Source organism: Paramisgurnus dabryanus, chromosome 12 (assembly GCF_030506205.2).
Source record: "Paramisgurnus dabryanus chromosome 12, PD_genome_1.1, whole genome shotgun sequence".
Lineage (NCBI taxonomy): Eukaryota > Metazoa > Chordata > Actinopteri > Cypriniformes > Cobitidae > Paramisgurnus > Paramisgurnus dabryanus.
Genome location: NC_133348.1, coordinates 21,557,886 through 21,575,079, shown reverse-complemented (window position 1 = coordinate 21,575,079; position 17,194 = coordinate 21,557,886). Strand labels below are relative to the sequence as shown.

At 40.9% G+C, this 17,194-nt stretch overlaps 1 protein-coding gene across 2 annotated transcripts in view; it reads right to left on the bottom strand.

The window, feature by feature from the left end:
- The window catches only part of daam1b (dishevelled associated activator of morphogenesis 1b), a 100,894-nt gene that overhangs the window by 18,873 nt on the left and 64,827 nt on the right, over positions 1–17,194 (bottom strand). The window contains exons 16-17 of one of the 2 annotated variants that reach the window (XM_065257165.2): positions 4,351–4,380; positions 3,778–3,875 (exon numbers count right to left, since the gene is read on the bottom strand). In XM_065257165.2, the coding sequence (XP_065113237.1) occupies positions 3,778–3,875; positions 4,351–4,380 (128 nt within the window). The remainder of the gene's footprint in view (positions 1–3,777; positions 3,876–4,350; positions 4,381–17,194) is intronic. The other variant, XM_065257166.2, reaches the window with a different exon arrangement.

Genomic DNA, 17,194 nt, shown 5'->3' with positions numbered 1-17,194 from the left:
AGGTCTTCCCTGTTTATTATTTAATCAGCAAATAAAAAGATGGAAGGGGAATTTTAAAGAGACTTTCCATTTCGTGTGGTTACAGACACATGAAAGAAATGAATCAAGCCTGAATCAAATGAATCAAAGGATGGAGAATCGTTGATGTTGAACTGGCTTACTGTGTTTCATTTCCTCCTCTGATTCAGAACTGTCAACACTGAATTGATTCATATGAACTGAGAGTCTGGGCATATGTTACTCTTCTAGTTAGAAACCATCTCTCACCATCTGCTGCCCCGCAGCCCATATTCGCCATTTCCAAACCAACACTAATGAGACTGCGGGCTCCAGAAGCGAAACTATATAAATCCCTATGAATCTCAGCTTGGGTGGTCCACAGGGTGGCTGTACAATGGATTATAACCCACTCTCTGCTTGTGGAGACTCCTAAGAGACCGTTCAGTCACATCGAAAGTGTAATATAACCACAGGACACGATCTACAGATGGTGCTGAAGTCAGCTGTTAATGTGCATTAGTCGGGGTTAAAGAGGATCTTGATGTCAGCCATTCACAAACCGTCATTAATAAAATGCCAAAAAAATCCTTGATATGGCTTTTGGGGAACAATTATGTGAATTTTTACAAACTGGCTAGAATGGGCTGTCATAGTACTCGTAGCATGTTGATTTTCCTTACACTATAAAAAAATAAAAAAGGGACGAACCCAACCAGTTCGGTTGTATTTTATCCATGCTGAATTGTTTCAACCCAAAATAAAAAAGCGTCAATTCGCTTAGAGCGCCTTTAAGCTTACGTCTAGCGAATCCAATGCTGTTAATGGTCGTTGAACATCTAAAATGATCGTTTTTTGAGAGGTGTACCGTCCTAAATGCTTAATAAATACACAAAGGATGCACGTCTTTGGTTTCGGTTTTAATACATGCAGGAATTTGAAAATAAGAGCAGGACTTGCTTGATGTTAAGAGTGTTATTAAGAGAGATAAAATTTGGGACCTGATTAATGTTAAAAGAGTTATTAAGAGCGCCAAGACTCAAAAGCGATCTTCCTCGCGCTAACTGACACATCTGAAGCGTGTGTACGAGCCCGATATATATATATACATCTACAGAATTACAGTTTTAAAAAAATATCAGTTTTGACAAGAATTCATGTGATTCAAAGTGAATGTTTGTTTAACTGTTGAGGAAAAATATCTGATGTGTTAACATATTTGATCCTTGCATTATACAGTAGATCTTAAAGCTGTCTCTCTCAATGTCAATCACACAATAAAAGAAAGAAAACAGTTTAACATATATTGATATTGTTTTTGACTTGTGTCTGCTAAACCTATTATTTTTACCAGTGATTTTAAGGTATGGATGTGGTCTTTTTTCAGCTTCAAACAGGTGTATTTCTGTCATTTTTGTCAGATTCCAACAAATCATGGATTGTTTTCAAGTTTTTTAATAGAGGATGTTAAAATATTAATAACTGATGAAAATGTGCTCATTCAAACTCAATTTGCCAGCACAGGTCACAAATGCTGCAGCAGCAAACAGAAATAGGTCTTCTGTAAGGAAAATTCAAATACAAAACAATGGCTGATGGCTCTGTTGAAAATTTTAACAGGCTGTTGTAAACATATATTTGCATAAAGCATCTATATTTGTCCACATCCATGTTGATTAGAGCATTAAAAACTTAAAGTCGCCATGAAACGGAAGTATCAATTGTCTAATTTTCCCCGTGGTGACGTGTATCAGAGTAAAACCGTCCTCTGAAATGAAATAAGGCAGGGCTGGATTTGAATTTGTCCATAGAGATCTGATTGGATCATTTGAAGTTGGGTCATGTTGCTAATTGCTAATCGCAGCGATATTCTCCCGGACCCCACCCACCTGCCATACATTATGACCGGAAGTAAAGAAAGATCGTTTTTAGGAGGGGAGGAGATTTGCATTTTTGATTAAAGATTATGAGGGCACATGAATTTAAAAAAAATCAATGAAGCTCACAGATAAATCACTTGTAAAAAATACCACAATATTACAAAACAAATTACAGTTTTTTATTTTACTTTCATTGCGAATTTAAAGCAACACTATGTAGTTTCCATGTAAAAATGACTTACAGCTCCCCCATGTGGTTGAAAAGGGCAACAGTGCCTGGTATCAGACACTCTTCTGCAGGCAGGGGGAGGGGCGGGGCTGTGTTTCCTACCCTCCACCGACACTTTCAGAGTGTGCTTGTAGCAGCTAGGAGGCTGCTCAGGTTGCAGCAACAGTACAATTTGTCCAGTTAAAAGTTGTTCTATCACTGAAATAATTTTAGAGACATTATTTAAAGGTAAAAAAACTACATAGTGTTGCTTTAAAAAGTGTTAAATTAAGGTACATTTAGAACAGATAAAAATGTGAGAAAAATTTGCGATTAATCGCGAGTTAACTCATGACAATCATGCGATTAATCTAGATTAAATATTTTAATATAAGGATAGCCCTAATTTATATATTTGCATCGTGTTTCAGCACAACTAACATTTTTAATAAAATATTGATAACTAATCGAACTGAAACCAAGTTAGCGATTCAACTCTTATTTATATGGTTGCAATATCCAGTCCTAGTAAACAGATGTCTCTTATTTCCTACTGTACATCATACAGCTGCCCGATCATGTACTCTGAGGAAGCAAAGCATTTGACTTCCTCTGAACTCAAGAACCTCTGATGTTTTTGTACCATGCCAGACCACAATCAACTAGTGAGTCATAATAAATGTGAGGCTGTCTGGTTTGCCAGCTGTTACAGTTTGTGGGAGTTCTTTCAAAAAGAAATGTCAATCCTGAGGTGGCAGAGCTTTTAACCTACAATGAGATTCAGATCTTCCAATAGAAATTATCCATAAAATGGACAAAAAAAGCTTTGCATAAGGGACTTTCCATGAAGGCTGTTTAATTTCAATGTGTTCTCACAGTAACATTTTTATAAACTTGTGGAAATTAATGTAAACCCTGAATATTATTCACAGACTTGGAAGTTCTTGAATGAAGACTTGAAAAGTGTCTCTTTAGTAGCCATGATAGTCATTTCCTGAGGTCTGACATTGACAGAACAATGTTTGAAAAAGAAATGAAGGCAATGAAACATGCTAAATTGATAAAGCTGATGAATTTGCACAGCAAAGCTATTTGAAATGCTGTAGCTCTGTGTTGTAACAGCTGTGAAATAGCTAATTCTGAGGTCCTTTCTTGGATGCGAAATGGCCGACGTAATCAAAAAAGAAAAGAAAAAAAGATTTACAGTAAATCAATCATTTATGCCTGGATTTAATAGATTATGTTATTAAGAAGCATGTTTGAATAAGCATTTTTGTATTAAATTCTGACATAAATTACATGAATACAAAAGCAGAGACCCCAAGTGAACAAAGTCAAATATTGTTCTTGGCAAAGACAACAGAGCAAATTTTTTTTTACATTTTTTAAGACAATCTCAATTATTGTGACATGGAAACTGTTACTTTAAGAAACTCGTACTGCGTTGATTTACAAAGAATTCAAGGAAATCACCTTTGTACAAATAAAGAAACTAAGGAAGGGAATCTTTTACTAATGGGAAATGGCACTGGGACCAATGTGGATGGGAATTTAACACAGGACATGGGAACCACAAGGTTTTACTCACAGGATATGACACCAAATCGGAAAACCAGTGTGCACCACAGACATAACAGCCGGAGGCGAATTCGCACCTGGAGCAAAGACACGGAGAAGATAAACCACACTAACCGTGAGAGAAGGATGTTGCAGTTCTGTGCACGTCGTCCATCAATGACAGAGAGCTCTTTGACTTTCTTGGAGCTCAAGATATCATCCTCAGTCTCTTTCTGTGGTCAAAAGATGAAACATTTTACTCAGCCTGCAGTGTAAAATTCATTAATAACAGAAAGAATAGACTTGGTTTCTGAATATTCTTTCTCCTACAGCTGATTTTTCCAAACTTACAAAGTTTGGACACACTTAAATGTATTTTTATTTAAGCTTATGCTTAAAATTAGTTAAAATACAGATTGAAGTATTCAGATGAAGATTTTAAAAATTAATAAAGGTAATTATTGTCTCTTCAAATGCGTACAGAGAAAAGCCAGCAATACATGGGGAAAATCTCGCAGTTTTACGTTACACCAACATTTTTCTAAAATGTGTAAAATAAAAAACAAGTAAATGTTTCCCCAGTTTTGACTGGTAGTGTACCTAAAATTATTATTTAAAACAAACAAGATACTAATACAAATATGACACAGAGTGAGTATAGGTTACAGAGATGAACCAAACACTATTAGATATTTCATCCACACTTACCTGCTTGCTGTTATTGACCATAAAGAAGTCCTACAACGCAGGCATGAAGCAAGGAAGATGCAGCACATGTTAGAAAGACAGCAGTTTGATGAATTCAGCCAAAACAAACTCAAACAGGCATGTGCACATGATGACATCACAGGGTTGGTAAATGGTGAGGGTGCATGGAAGCAAAGACTTATGGGGGATTGGGGGTCTGCCAGTGCAGTGTAAGACAGTATGTGCATGCTATTTGCCTGTTAACTTTAAAATGATTCAATTTACCTCTCCAATTCCATTTTAATCTAATATTTTTTTAGGTTGTATAAAAATAAATATTTTTCATCCTTAAAAGCAAGTAAATTTAAATTACTGTAGTTAAGTCAAGTATAACTCATCTTTTCATTAAGCTAATGCTGTGTGTCCACCAAAGCATATTAAACCAGCTGTAAATGGCAGGCACTCTTCTGAAAACGCTTTTTTATTACTAAATATCCTCCAAAATAATGTGGTACTACTATCAGATTTTGGTGATAGTTATGTTGGCTTGAGAAAGCCAACATACTGTTGTTGCACTTAAACTTATTATTAGTGGTGCTTGCATTTATGCAAGGCATCACTATTATTATTGCTCATACTTATTATTATTAGTGGTGCTTGCATTTATGCAAGGCATCACTATTATTATTGCTCATACTTATTATTAGTGGTGCTTGCATTTATGCAAGGCATCACTATTATTATTGCTCATACTTATTATGTTGGCTTGACAAAGCCAACATACTGATATTGCATTTAAACTTATTATTATTATGTTGGCTTTGAAAAAGCCAATATATTGTTATTGCTATTAAACTTATTATTATTATTATTATTATTATTATTCTTTTTCTCCCCCCAAAATTATAAACACTAACTCGTCCTAGGGCTTTCAAGCTACATGCACCAAATTTTCCACAGACCTTCAGACTGGTTTGACTTAGTGTGCTATATCTTTTCTAACTGATGGGACCTTCCGAATTCCTAAACGGGGGTCTCGAACACCCCAAAATTTCCATTGACTTAACATTGAGACAAACTTTGACGGGTCATAGCTGTGAGTGAGAAACTTGTAGAAACTTGTGGCTTACCACATTTAAGGTGGCTGACAGGCTCTGTAAGAACATACATCACAATGGGGTGTAAGCTATACCCCTGGGGTGTAAGAGGCCCCCAAAATTTCCCATTGACTTATAATGGGGCAGGAAACATGCCCATATAAGGGAATAAAAGCGTCCCAGATGGAATATCTTTACTTTAGAGTGTCGTAGAGACATGGGGGTGGGCTCATTTTACTCAGTCATCCAATCAGTCTCTTAGGATCGCCCCAAAGCTATTTAGCCACGCCCCTAGCAACAATTTTGGGTACCCTAGCAACATCTCCCATAGACTACCATTATAAAAAGCCCAGATGGATATCTTTACACCAGAGTGTCATAGAGACATAGGGGTGGGCTCATTTTACTCAGGCATCCAATCAGTCTCTTAGGATTCCTACTGAGGTATTAAACCACGCCCCTAGCAACCAATTTGAGCACCCTAGCAACATAATAAACAAAGCCTTATATCTCTGGATCTGAACATCTTAGAGACATGGGGGTTGGGTCTTTGGGTCATGTTAGCTTCATGCTAGCTCCATGCTAAGTCATACTAGCTTCATGCTAGTTTCATGCTAGCTTTATGCTAATTTCATAATAAATCTTGCTAACTTCATGCTAAATCATGCTAACTTCATGTTAAATCTTGTTAGCTGCACGCTAAATAGTGCTAGCTTAATGCTAATCATGCTAGCATCATGCTAATCATGCTAGCTTCACGTTAAATCATGCTAGCTTCATGCTAATCATGCTATTCTCATGCTAACTTCATGTTAATCATGCAAGCCTCGTGCTAGCTTCATGCTAGCTTCATGCTAATCTTGCTAGTTTCATGCTAGCTTCATGCTAATCATGCTAGCATCATGCTAGCTTCATGCTAATCATGTTAGAATCATGCTAGTTTCATGCTAATCATGCTAGCATCATGCTAGCTTCATGCTAATCATGCTAGCATCATGCTAGCTTCATGCTAGCTTCATGCTAGCTACATGCTAATCATGCTAACATCATGCTAGCTTCATGCTAATCATGCTAGCTTCATTCTAATCATGCTAGCATCATGCTAGCTTCATGCTAGCTTCATGCTAATCATGCTAGCTTCATGCTAATCATGCTAGCATCATGCTAGCTTCATGCTAATCATGCTAACATCATGCTAGCTTCATGCTAGCTACATGCTAATCATGCTAGCATCATGCTAGCTTCATGCTAATCATGCTAGCATCATGCTAGCTTCATGCTAATCATGCTAGCATCATGCTAGCTTCATGCTAATCATGCTAGCATCATGCTAGCTTCATGCTAATCATGCTAGCATCATGCTAGCTTCATGCTAGCATCATGCTAGCTACATGCTAATCATGCTAGCTACATGCTAATCATGCTAGCATCATGCTAGCTTAATGCTAATCATGCTAGCATCATGCTAGCTTCATGCTAATCATGCTAGCATCATGCTAGCTTCATGCTAGCTTCATGCTAATCATGCTAGCTTCATGCTAGCTTCATGCTAATCATGCTAGCATCATGCTAGCTTCATGCTAATCATGCTAGCATCATGCTAACTTCATGCTAATCATGCTAGCATCATGCTAGCTTCATGCTAATCATGCTAGCATCATGCTAACTTCATGCTAATCATGCTAGCATCATGCTAGCTTCATGCTAATCATGCTAGCATCATGCTAGCTTCATGCTAATCATGTTAGCTTCATGCTAGCTTCATGCTAATCATGTTAGCTACATACTTAAACATACTAACTGCCAGATAGCCTACTAAACTAAACTTCTGTCAATCCGTTTTAAACGTTCAGGCTACGCTTTTTCAAGCCAACATAAAGTTTGTCTTCAAACTTTAATATCTAGTTATTATTATTATTCTTCTGAGACTATTTTTCTGCAGCTAACTCGTCCTACAGCTTTCAAGCTACATCCACCAAATTTTCCACGGACATTCAAACTGGTCTGACGAAGCGGGCTATATCTTTTCAAAGGGATCCGACTTATAGAATTCCTAAAACGGGACATCAAAATTCCGAAAGTCCCATTGACTTAACATTGGACAAACTTTGACGGGTCATAGCTGCGAGTGAGAAACTTGTAGAAACTTGTGGCTTACCACATTTAAGGAGGCTGACAGGCTGTGTAAGAACATACCTCACAATGGGGTGTAAGCTGTACCCCTGGGGTGTAAGAGGCCCCCAAAATTTCCCATTGACTTATAATGGGGCAGGAAACATGCCCATAAAAGGGAATAAAAGCGTCCCAGATGGAATATCTTCACTTTAGAGTGTCTTAGAGACATGGGGGTGGGCTCATTTTACTCAAGCATCCAATCAGTCTCTTAGGATCACCCCAGAGCTATTAAGCCACGCCCCTAGCAACAATTTTGGGTACCCTAGCAACATCTCCCATAGACTACCATTATAAAAAGCCCAGATGGATATCTTTGCAGCACAGTGTCATAGAGACATGGGGGTGGGCTTATTTTACTAAGGCATCCAATCAGTCTCTTAGGATTCTTATTGAGCTATTAAGCCACGCCCCTAGCAACCAAATATAAGCACCCTAGCAACATAATAAACAAAGCCTTATATCTCTGGATCCGAACATCATAGAGACACAGGGGTTGGGTCTTTTGCTCATGTTAGCTTCATGCTAGCTTCATGCTAAGTCATACTAGCTTCATGCTAGTTTCATGCTAGCTTTATGCTAATTTCATGATAAATCTTGCTAACTTCATGGTAAATCATGTTAGCATCATGCTAGCTTCATGCTAATTAATGTTAGCATCATGCTAGCTTCATGCTAATAATGTTAGCATCATGTTAGCTTCATGCTAATTAATGTTAGCATCATGTTAGCTTCATGCTAATTAATGTTAGCATCATGCTAGCTTCATGCTAATTAATTTTAGCGTTATGCTAGCTTCATGCTAATTCATGTTAGCGTCGTGCTAGCTTCATGCTAATTCATGTTAGCGTCGTGCTAGCTTCATGCTAATTCATGTTAGCGTCATGCTAGCTTCATGCTAATTCATGTTAGCGTCGTGCTAGCTTCATGCTAATTCATGTTAGCGTCGTACTAGCTTCATGCTAATTCATGTTAGCTTCATGCTAATCCATGTTAGCATCATGCTAGCTTCATGCTAATTCATGTTAGCACAATGCTAATTCATGTTAGCATCATGCTAGCTTCATGCTAATTCATGTTAGCATCATGCTAGCTTCATGCTAATTCATGTTAGCATCATGCTAGCTTCATGCTAATTCATGTTAGCATCATGCTAGCTTCATGCTAATTCATGTTAGCATCATGCTAGCTTCATGCTTATTCATGTTAGTATCATGCTAGCTTCATGCTAATTCATGTTAGCATCATGTTAGCTTCATGCTAATTCATGTTAGCATCATGCTAGCTTCATGCTAATTCATGTTAGCATCATGTTAGCTTCATGCTAATTCATGTTAGCATCATGCTAGCTTCATGCTAATTCATGTTAACATCATGCTAGCTTCATGCTAATTCATGTTAACATCATGCTAGCTTCATGCTAATTCATGTTAGCATCATGCTAGCTTCATGCTAATTCATGTTAGCATCATGCTAGCTTCATGCTAATTCATGTTAGCATCATGATAGCTTCATGCTAATTCATGTTAGCATCATGCTAGCTTCATGCTAATTCATGTTAGCATCATGCTAGCTTCATGCTATTTCATGTTAGCATCATGCTAGCTTCATGCTAATCATGCTTACTTGATGCTAGCTTCATGCTAATCATGTTAGCTTCATGCTAGCTTCAGGCTAATCATGCTAGCTTCATGTTAAATCAGGCTAGCTTCATACTTAAACATACTAACAGCCAGATAGCCTACTAAACTTAACTTCTGTCAAACCGTTTAAACGTACAGGCTACGCTTTGTCAAGCCAACATAAAGTTTGTCAACAAACTTTTCTATCTAGTTATTATTCTTATTTCTGGACAAAATTTCGGCGCGTAACTCGTCCCGCACGGTTTGTCGTAGACCCATGAATAAGGACTCAAATCGACCGGCTTATTGAAGAGATGGTGGCTATATCTTTTATAAGCGATCGGGTGCAGGATTTCCGAAAGGGGGGCAAAAAACCACCCGAAAAATCCCATTGACTTAACATTGGGCAAAACTTTGACGAGTCATAGCTCCGCTCAAGGATTTTGTAGAAACATGTGGGTTACAACATTTGAAGAGGGTGGTAGACTCTGTAAGAACATACATCACATTGGGGTGTAAGTTGTACCCCTGGGGTGTAAGAGGCTCCCAAAAGTGCCCTAATGAAAAGTCAATGGGGGAAAATCCCATAGACTTAACATTGCAAAAACTTTGATGGGTCATAGGTCCAAGCGAGGATTTCGTAGAAACATGTGGGTTACTAAATTTGAAGTGGGTGCTAGACTCTGTCAGGACGTCCCCCACAATGGGGTGTTAGGTTACCCTAGCAACCATTTTGGGCACCCTAGCAACCTATCCCATAGACTGCCATTACAAAATGCCCAGATGGATATCTTTGCACCACAGTGTCATAGAGACATGGGGGTGGGCTCATTTTACTCAGGCATCCAATCAGTCTCTCAGGATCCTTACAGACTTACTAAGCCACGCCCCTAGCAACCACTTTTGAGCACCCTAGCAACATAAAATACAAACAGTTATATCTCGGCATCAGAACATCGTAGAGACACGGGGTTTGGACCGTTTTACTTGTGACTCGGACTGTAATCACTGGGCACATCATTGGCCACTCCCAAGCCACGCCCCTAGCAACCAAATACAGTACCCTAGCAACAGAGTAAACAAAGCCTTATATCTCCGCATCAGAACATCGTAGAGACACGGGGGTTGGACCATTTACTTGTGACTCGGAGTGTAATCACTGGGCACATAATTGGCCACTCCCAAGCCACGCCCCTAGCAACCAAATACAGTACCCTAGCAACAGAGTAAACAAAGTCTTATATCTCCGCATCAGAACATCGTAGAGACACGGGGGTTGGACTGTTTTACTTGTGACTCGGAGTGTAATCACTGGGCACATCATTGGCCACTCCCAAGCCACGCCCCTAGCAACCAAATACAGTACCCTAGCAACAGAGTAAACAAAGCCTTATATCTCCACATCAGAACATCGTAGAGACATGGGGGTTGGACCGTTTGACTCTTGACTCGGAGGGTAATCACTAGTGGATGCCATTTTTTTCCCTAGCAACCAAATACAGTACCCTAGCAACAGAGTAAACAAAGCCTTATAACTCCGCATCAGAACATCGTAGAGACATAGGGTTTGGACCGTTTGACTCGTGACTCGGAGGGTAATCACTAGTGGATGCCATTTTTTTCCCTAGCAACCAAATACAGTACCCTAGCAACAGAGTAAACAAAGCCTTATATCTCCGCATCAGAACATCGTAGAGACACGGGCGTTGGACCGTTTGACTCATGACTCGGAGGGTAATCACTAGTGGATGCAATTTTTTTCCCTAGCAACCAAATACAGTACCCTAGCAACAGAGTAAACAAAGCCTTATATCTCCGCATCAGAACATCGTAGAGACACGGGGGTTGGACCGTTTGACTTGTGACTCGGAGGGTAATCACTAGTGGATGCCATTTTTTTCCCTAGCAACCAAATACAGTACCCTAGCAACAGAGTAAACAAAGCCTTATATCTCCGCATCAGAACATCGTAGAGACACGGGGTTTGGACCGTTTGACTCGTGACTCGGAGGGTAATCACTAGTGGATGCCATTTTTTTCCCTAGCAACCAAATACAGTACCCTAGCAACAGAGTAAACAAAGCCTTATATCTTCGCATCAGAACATCGTAGAGACACGGGGGTTGGATCGTTTGACTCGTGACTCGGAGGGTAATCACTAGTGGATGCCATTTTTTTCCTTAGCAACCAAATACAGTACCCTAGCAACAGAGTAAACAAAGCCTTATATCTCCGCATCAGAACATCGCAGAGACACGGGGGTTGGACCGTTTGACTCATGACTCGGAGGGTAATCACTAGTGGATGCCATTTTTTCCCTAGCAACCAAATACAGTACCATAGCAACAGAGTAAACAAACCCTTATATCTCCGCATCAGAACATCGTAGAGACACGGGGTTTGGACCGTTTGACTCGTGACTCGGAGTGTAATCACTAGTGGATGCCAATTTGCTCCCTAGCAACCAAATACATTACCCTAGCAACAGAGTAAACAAAGCCTTTTATCTCCACATCAGAACATCGCAGAGACACGGGGGTTGGACCGTTTGACTCGTATCTCGGAGTGTAATCACTAGTGGATGCCATTTTTTCCCTAGCAACCAAATACAGTACCCTAGCAACAGAGTAAACAAAGCCTTATATCTCCGCATCAGAACATCGTAGAGACACGGGGGTTGGACCGTTTGACTCATGACTCGGAGGGTAATCACTAGTGGATGCCATTTTTTCCCTAGCAACCAAATACAGTACCCTAGCAACAGAGTAAACAAACCCTTATATCTCCGCATCAGAACATCGTAGAGACACGGGGTTTGGACCGTTTGACTCGTGACTCGGAGTGTAATCACTAGTGGATGCCAATTTGCTCCCTAGCAACCAAATACATTACCCTAGCAACAGAGTAAACAAAGCCTTTTATCTCCACATCAGAACATCGCAGAGACACGGGGGTTGGACCGTTTGACTCGTATCTCGGAGTGTAATCACTAGTGGATGCCATTTTTTCCCTAGCAACCAAATACAGTACCCTAGCAACAGAGTAAACAAAGCCTTATATCTCCGCATCAGAACATCGTAGAGACACGGGGGTTTGACCGTTTGACTCGTGACTCGGAGTGTAATCACTAGTGGATGCCAATTTTCTCCCTAGCAACCAAATACAGTACCCTAGCAACCGAATAAACAAAGCCTTATATCTTCGCATCAGAATATCGTAGAGACATGTGGGTTGAATTGTTTTACTTTTGGCTTGGAGTATAATCATATATTGTCCCCCGAAATTTGCCACGGCAAGCACCACTTCACATTTTCTTCAGGAAATGTACCTATCTAGTTATTATTATTATTCTTATTTCTGGACAAAATTTCGGCGCGTAACTCGTCCCGCACGGTTTGTCGTAGACCCATGAATAAGGACTCAAATCGACCGGCTTATTGAAGAGATGGTGGCTATATCTTTTATAAGCGATCGGGTGCAGGATTTCCGAAAGGGGGGCAAAAAACCACCCGAAAAATCCCATTGACTTAACATTGGGCAAAACTTTGACGAGTCATAGCTCCGCTCAAGGATTTTGTAGAAACATGTGGGTTACAACATTTGAAGAGGGTGGTAGACTCTGTAAGAACATACATCACATTGGGGTGTAAGTTGTACCCCTGGGGTGTAAGAGGCTCCCAAAAGTGCCCTAATGAAAAGTCAATGGGGGAAAATCCCATAGACTTAACATTGCAAAAACTTTGATGGGTCATAGGTCCAAGCGAGGATTTCGTAGAAACATGTGGGTTACTAAATTTGAAGTGGGTGCTAGACTCTGTCAGGACGTCCCCCACAATGGGGTGTTAGGTTACCCTAGCAACCATTTTGGGCACCCTAGCAACCTATCCCATAGACTGCCATTACAAAATGCCCAGATGGATATCTTTGCACCACAGTGTCATAGAGACATGGGGGTGGGCTCATTTTACTCAGGCATCCAATCAGTCTCTCAGGATCCTTACAGACTTACTAAGCCACGCCCCTAGCAACCACTTTTGAGCACCCTAGCAACATAAAATACAAACAGTTATATCTCGGCATCAGAACATCGTAGAGACACGGGGTTTGGACCGTTTTACTTGTGACTCGGACTGTAATCACTGGGCACATCATTGGCCACTCCCAAGCCACGCCCCTAGCAACCAAATACAGTACCCTAGCAACAGAGTAAACAAAGCCTTATATCTCCGCATCAGAACATCGTAGAGACACGGGGGTTGGACCATTTACTTGTGACTCGGAGTGTAATCACTGGGCACATAATTGGCCACTCCCAAGCCACGCCCCTAGCAACCAAATACAGTACCCTAGCAACAGAGTAAACAAAGCCTTATATCTCCGCATCAGAACATCGTAGAGACACGGGGGTTGGACTGTTTTACTTGTGACTCGGAGTGTAATCACTGGGCACATCATTGGCCACTCCCAAGCCACGCCCCTAGCAACCAAATACAGTACCCTAGCAACAGAGTAAACAAAGCCTTATATCTCCACATCAGAACATCGTAGAGACATGGGGGTTGGACCGTTTGACTCTTGACTCGGAGGGTAATCACTAGTGGATGCCATTTTTTTCCCTAGCAACCAAATACAGTACCCTAGCAACAGAGTAAACAAAGCCTTATAACTCCGCATCAGAACATCGTAGAGACATAGGGTTTGGACCGTTTGACTCGTGACTCGGAGGGTAATCACTAGTGGATGCCATTTTTTTCCCTAGCAACCAAATACAGTACCCTAGCAACAGAGTAAACAAAGCCTTATATCTCCGCATCAGAACATCGTAGAGACACGGGCGTTGGACCGTTTGACTCATGACTCGGAGGGTAATCACTAGTGGATGCAATTTTTTTCCCTAGCAACCAAATACAGTACCCTAGCAACAGAGTAAACAAAGCCTTATATCTCCGCATCAGAACATCGTAGAGACACGGGGGTTGGACCGTTTGACTTGTGACTCGGAGGGTAATCACTAGTGGATGCCATTTTTTTCCCTAGCAACCAAATACAGTACCCTAGCAACAGAGTAAACAAAGCCTTATATCTCCGCATCAGAACATCGTAGAGACACGGGGTTTGGACCGTTTGACTCGTGACTCGGAGGGTAATCACTAGTGGATGCCATTTTTTTCCCTAGCAACCAAATACAGTACCCTAGCAACAGAGTAAACAAAGCCTTATATCTTCGCATCAGAACATCGTAGAGACACGGGGGTTGGATCGTTTGACTCGTGACTCGGAGGGTAATCACTAGTGGATGCCATTTTTTTCCTTAGCAACCAAATACAGTACCCTAGCAACAGAGTAAACAAAGCCTTATATCTCCGCATCAGAACATCGCAGAGACACGGGGGTTGGACCGTTTGACTCATGACTCGGAGGGTAATCACTAGTGGATGCCATTTTTTCCCTAGCAACCAAATACAGTACCATAGCAACAGAGTAAACAAACCCTTATATCTCCGCATCAGAACATCGTAGAGACACGGGGTTTGGACCGTTTGACTCGTGACTCGGAGTGTAATCACTAGTGGATGCCAATTTGCTCCCTAGCAACCAAATACATTACCCTAGCAACAGAGTAAACAAAGCCTTTTATCTCCACATCAGAACATCGCAGAGACACGGGGGTTGGACCGTTTGACTCGTATCTCGGAGTGTAATCACTAGTGGATGCCATTTTTTCCCTAGCAACCAAATACAGTACCCTAGCAACAGAGTAAACAAAGCCTTATATCTCCGCATCAGAACATCGTAGAGACACGGGGGTTGGACCGTTTGACTCATGACTCAGAGGGTAATCACTAGTGGATGCCATTTTTTCCCTAGCAACCAAATACAGTACCCTAGCAACAGAGTAAACAAACCCTTATATCTCCGCATCAGAACATCGTAGAGACACGGGGTTTGGACCGTTTGACTCGTGACTCGGAGTGTAATCACTAGTGGATGCCAATTTGCTCCCTAGCAACCAAATACATTACCCTAGCAACAGAGTAAACAAAGCCTTTTATCTCCACATCAGAACATCGCAGAGACACGGGGGTTGGACCGTTTGACTCGTATCTCGGAGTGTAATCACTAGTGGATGCCATTTTTTCCCTAGCAACCAAATACAGTACCCTAGCAACAGAGTAAACAAAGCCTTATATCTCCGCATCAGAACATCGTAGAGACACGGGGGTTTGACCGTTTGACTCGTGACTCGGAGTGTAATCACTAGTGGATGCCAATTTTCTCCCTAGCAACCAAATACAGTACCCTAGCAACCGAATAAACAAAGCCTTATATCTTCGCATCAGAATATCGTAGAGACATGTGGGTTGAATTGTTTTACTTTTGGCTTGGAGTATAATCATATATTGTCCCCCGAAATTTGCCACGGCAAGCACCACTTCACATTTTCTTCAGGAAATGTACCTATCTAGTTATGTTGGCTTGACAAAGCCAACATACTGTTCTTCGATCTAAGCTTATTATTATGTTGGCTTTGAAAAAGCCAATATATTGTTATTGCTATTAAACTTATTTTTATTATTATTATTCCGCTTTCTTCTGAGACTAAATTTCCGACACTAACTCGTCCTAGGGCTTTCAAGCTACATGCACCAAATTTTCCACAGACCTTCAGACTGCTCTGACTTAGTGTGCTATATCTTTTCTAACTGATGGGACCTTCCGAATTCCTAAACGGGGGGCTCGAACACCCCAAAATTTCCATTGACTTAACATTGAGACAAACTTTGACGGGTCATAACTGTGAGTGAGAAACTTGTAGAAACTTGTGGCTTACCACATTTAAGGTGGCTGGCAGGCTCTGTAAGAACATACATCACAATGGGGTGTAAGCTATACCCCTGGGGTGTAAGAGGCCCCCAAAATTTCCCACTGACTTATAATGGGGCAGGAAACATGCCCATAAAAGGGAATAAAAGCGTCCCAGATGGAATATCTTTACTTTAGAGTGTCGTAGAGACATGGGGGTTGGACCGTTTTACTTGTGGCTTGAAGGTTGATCATTATGGGATGCCATTTTTCTCCCTAGCAACCAAACTTAGTACCCTAGCAACGGAATAAACAAAGCCTTATATCTCCGCTTCAGAACATCATAGAGACACGGGGGTTGGACCGTTTTACTTGTGGCTTGAAGGTTGATCATTATGGGATGCCAATTTTCTCCCTAGCAACCAAACTTAGTACCCTAGCAACGGAATAAACAAAGCCTTATATCTCCGCTTCAGAACATCATAGAGACACGGGGGTTGGACCGTTTTACTTGTGGCTTGAAGGTTGATCATTATGGGATGCCAATTTTCTCCCTAGCAACCAAACTTAGTACCCTAGCAACGGAATAAACAAAGCCTTATATCTCCGCTTCAGAACATCATAGAGACACGGGGGTTGGACCGTTTTACTTGTGGCTTGAAGGTTGATCATTATGGGATGCCAATTTTCTCCCTAGCAACCAAACTTAGTACCCTAGCAACGGAATAAACAAAGCCTTATATCTCCGCTTCAGAACATCATAGAGACACGGGGGTTGGACCGTTTTACTTGTGGCTTGAAGGTTGATCTTTATGGGATGCCAATTTTCTCCCTAGCAACCAAACTTAGTACCCTAGCAACGGAATAAACAAAGCCTTATATCTCCGCTTCAGAACATCATAGAGACACGGGGGTTGGACCGTTTTACTTGTGGCTTGAAGGTTGATCATTATGGGATGCCAATTTTCTCCCTAGCAACCAAACTTAGTACCCTAGCAACGGAATAAACAAAGCCTTATATCTCCGCTTCAGAACATCATAGAGACACGGGGGTTGGACCGTTTTACTTGTGGCTTGAAGGTTGATCATTATGGGATGCCAATTTTCTCCCTAGCAACCAAACTTAGTACCCTAGCAACGGAATAAACAAAGCCTTATATCTCCGCTTCA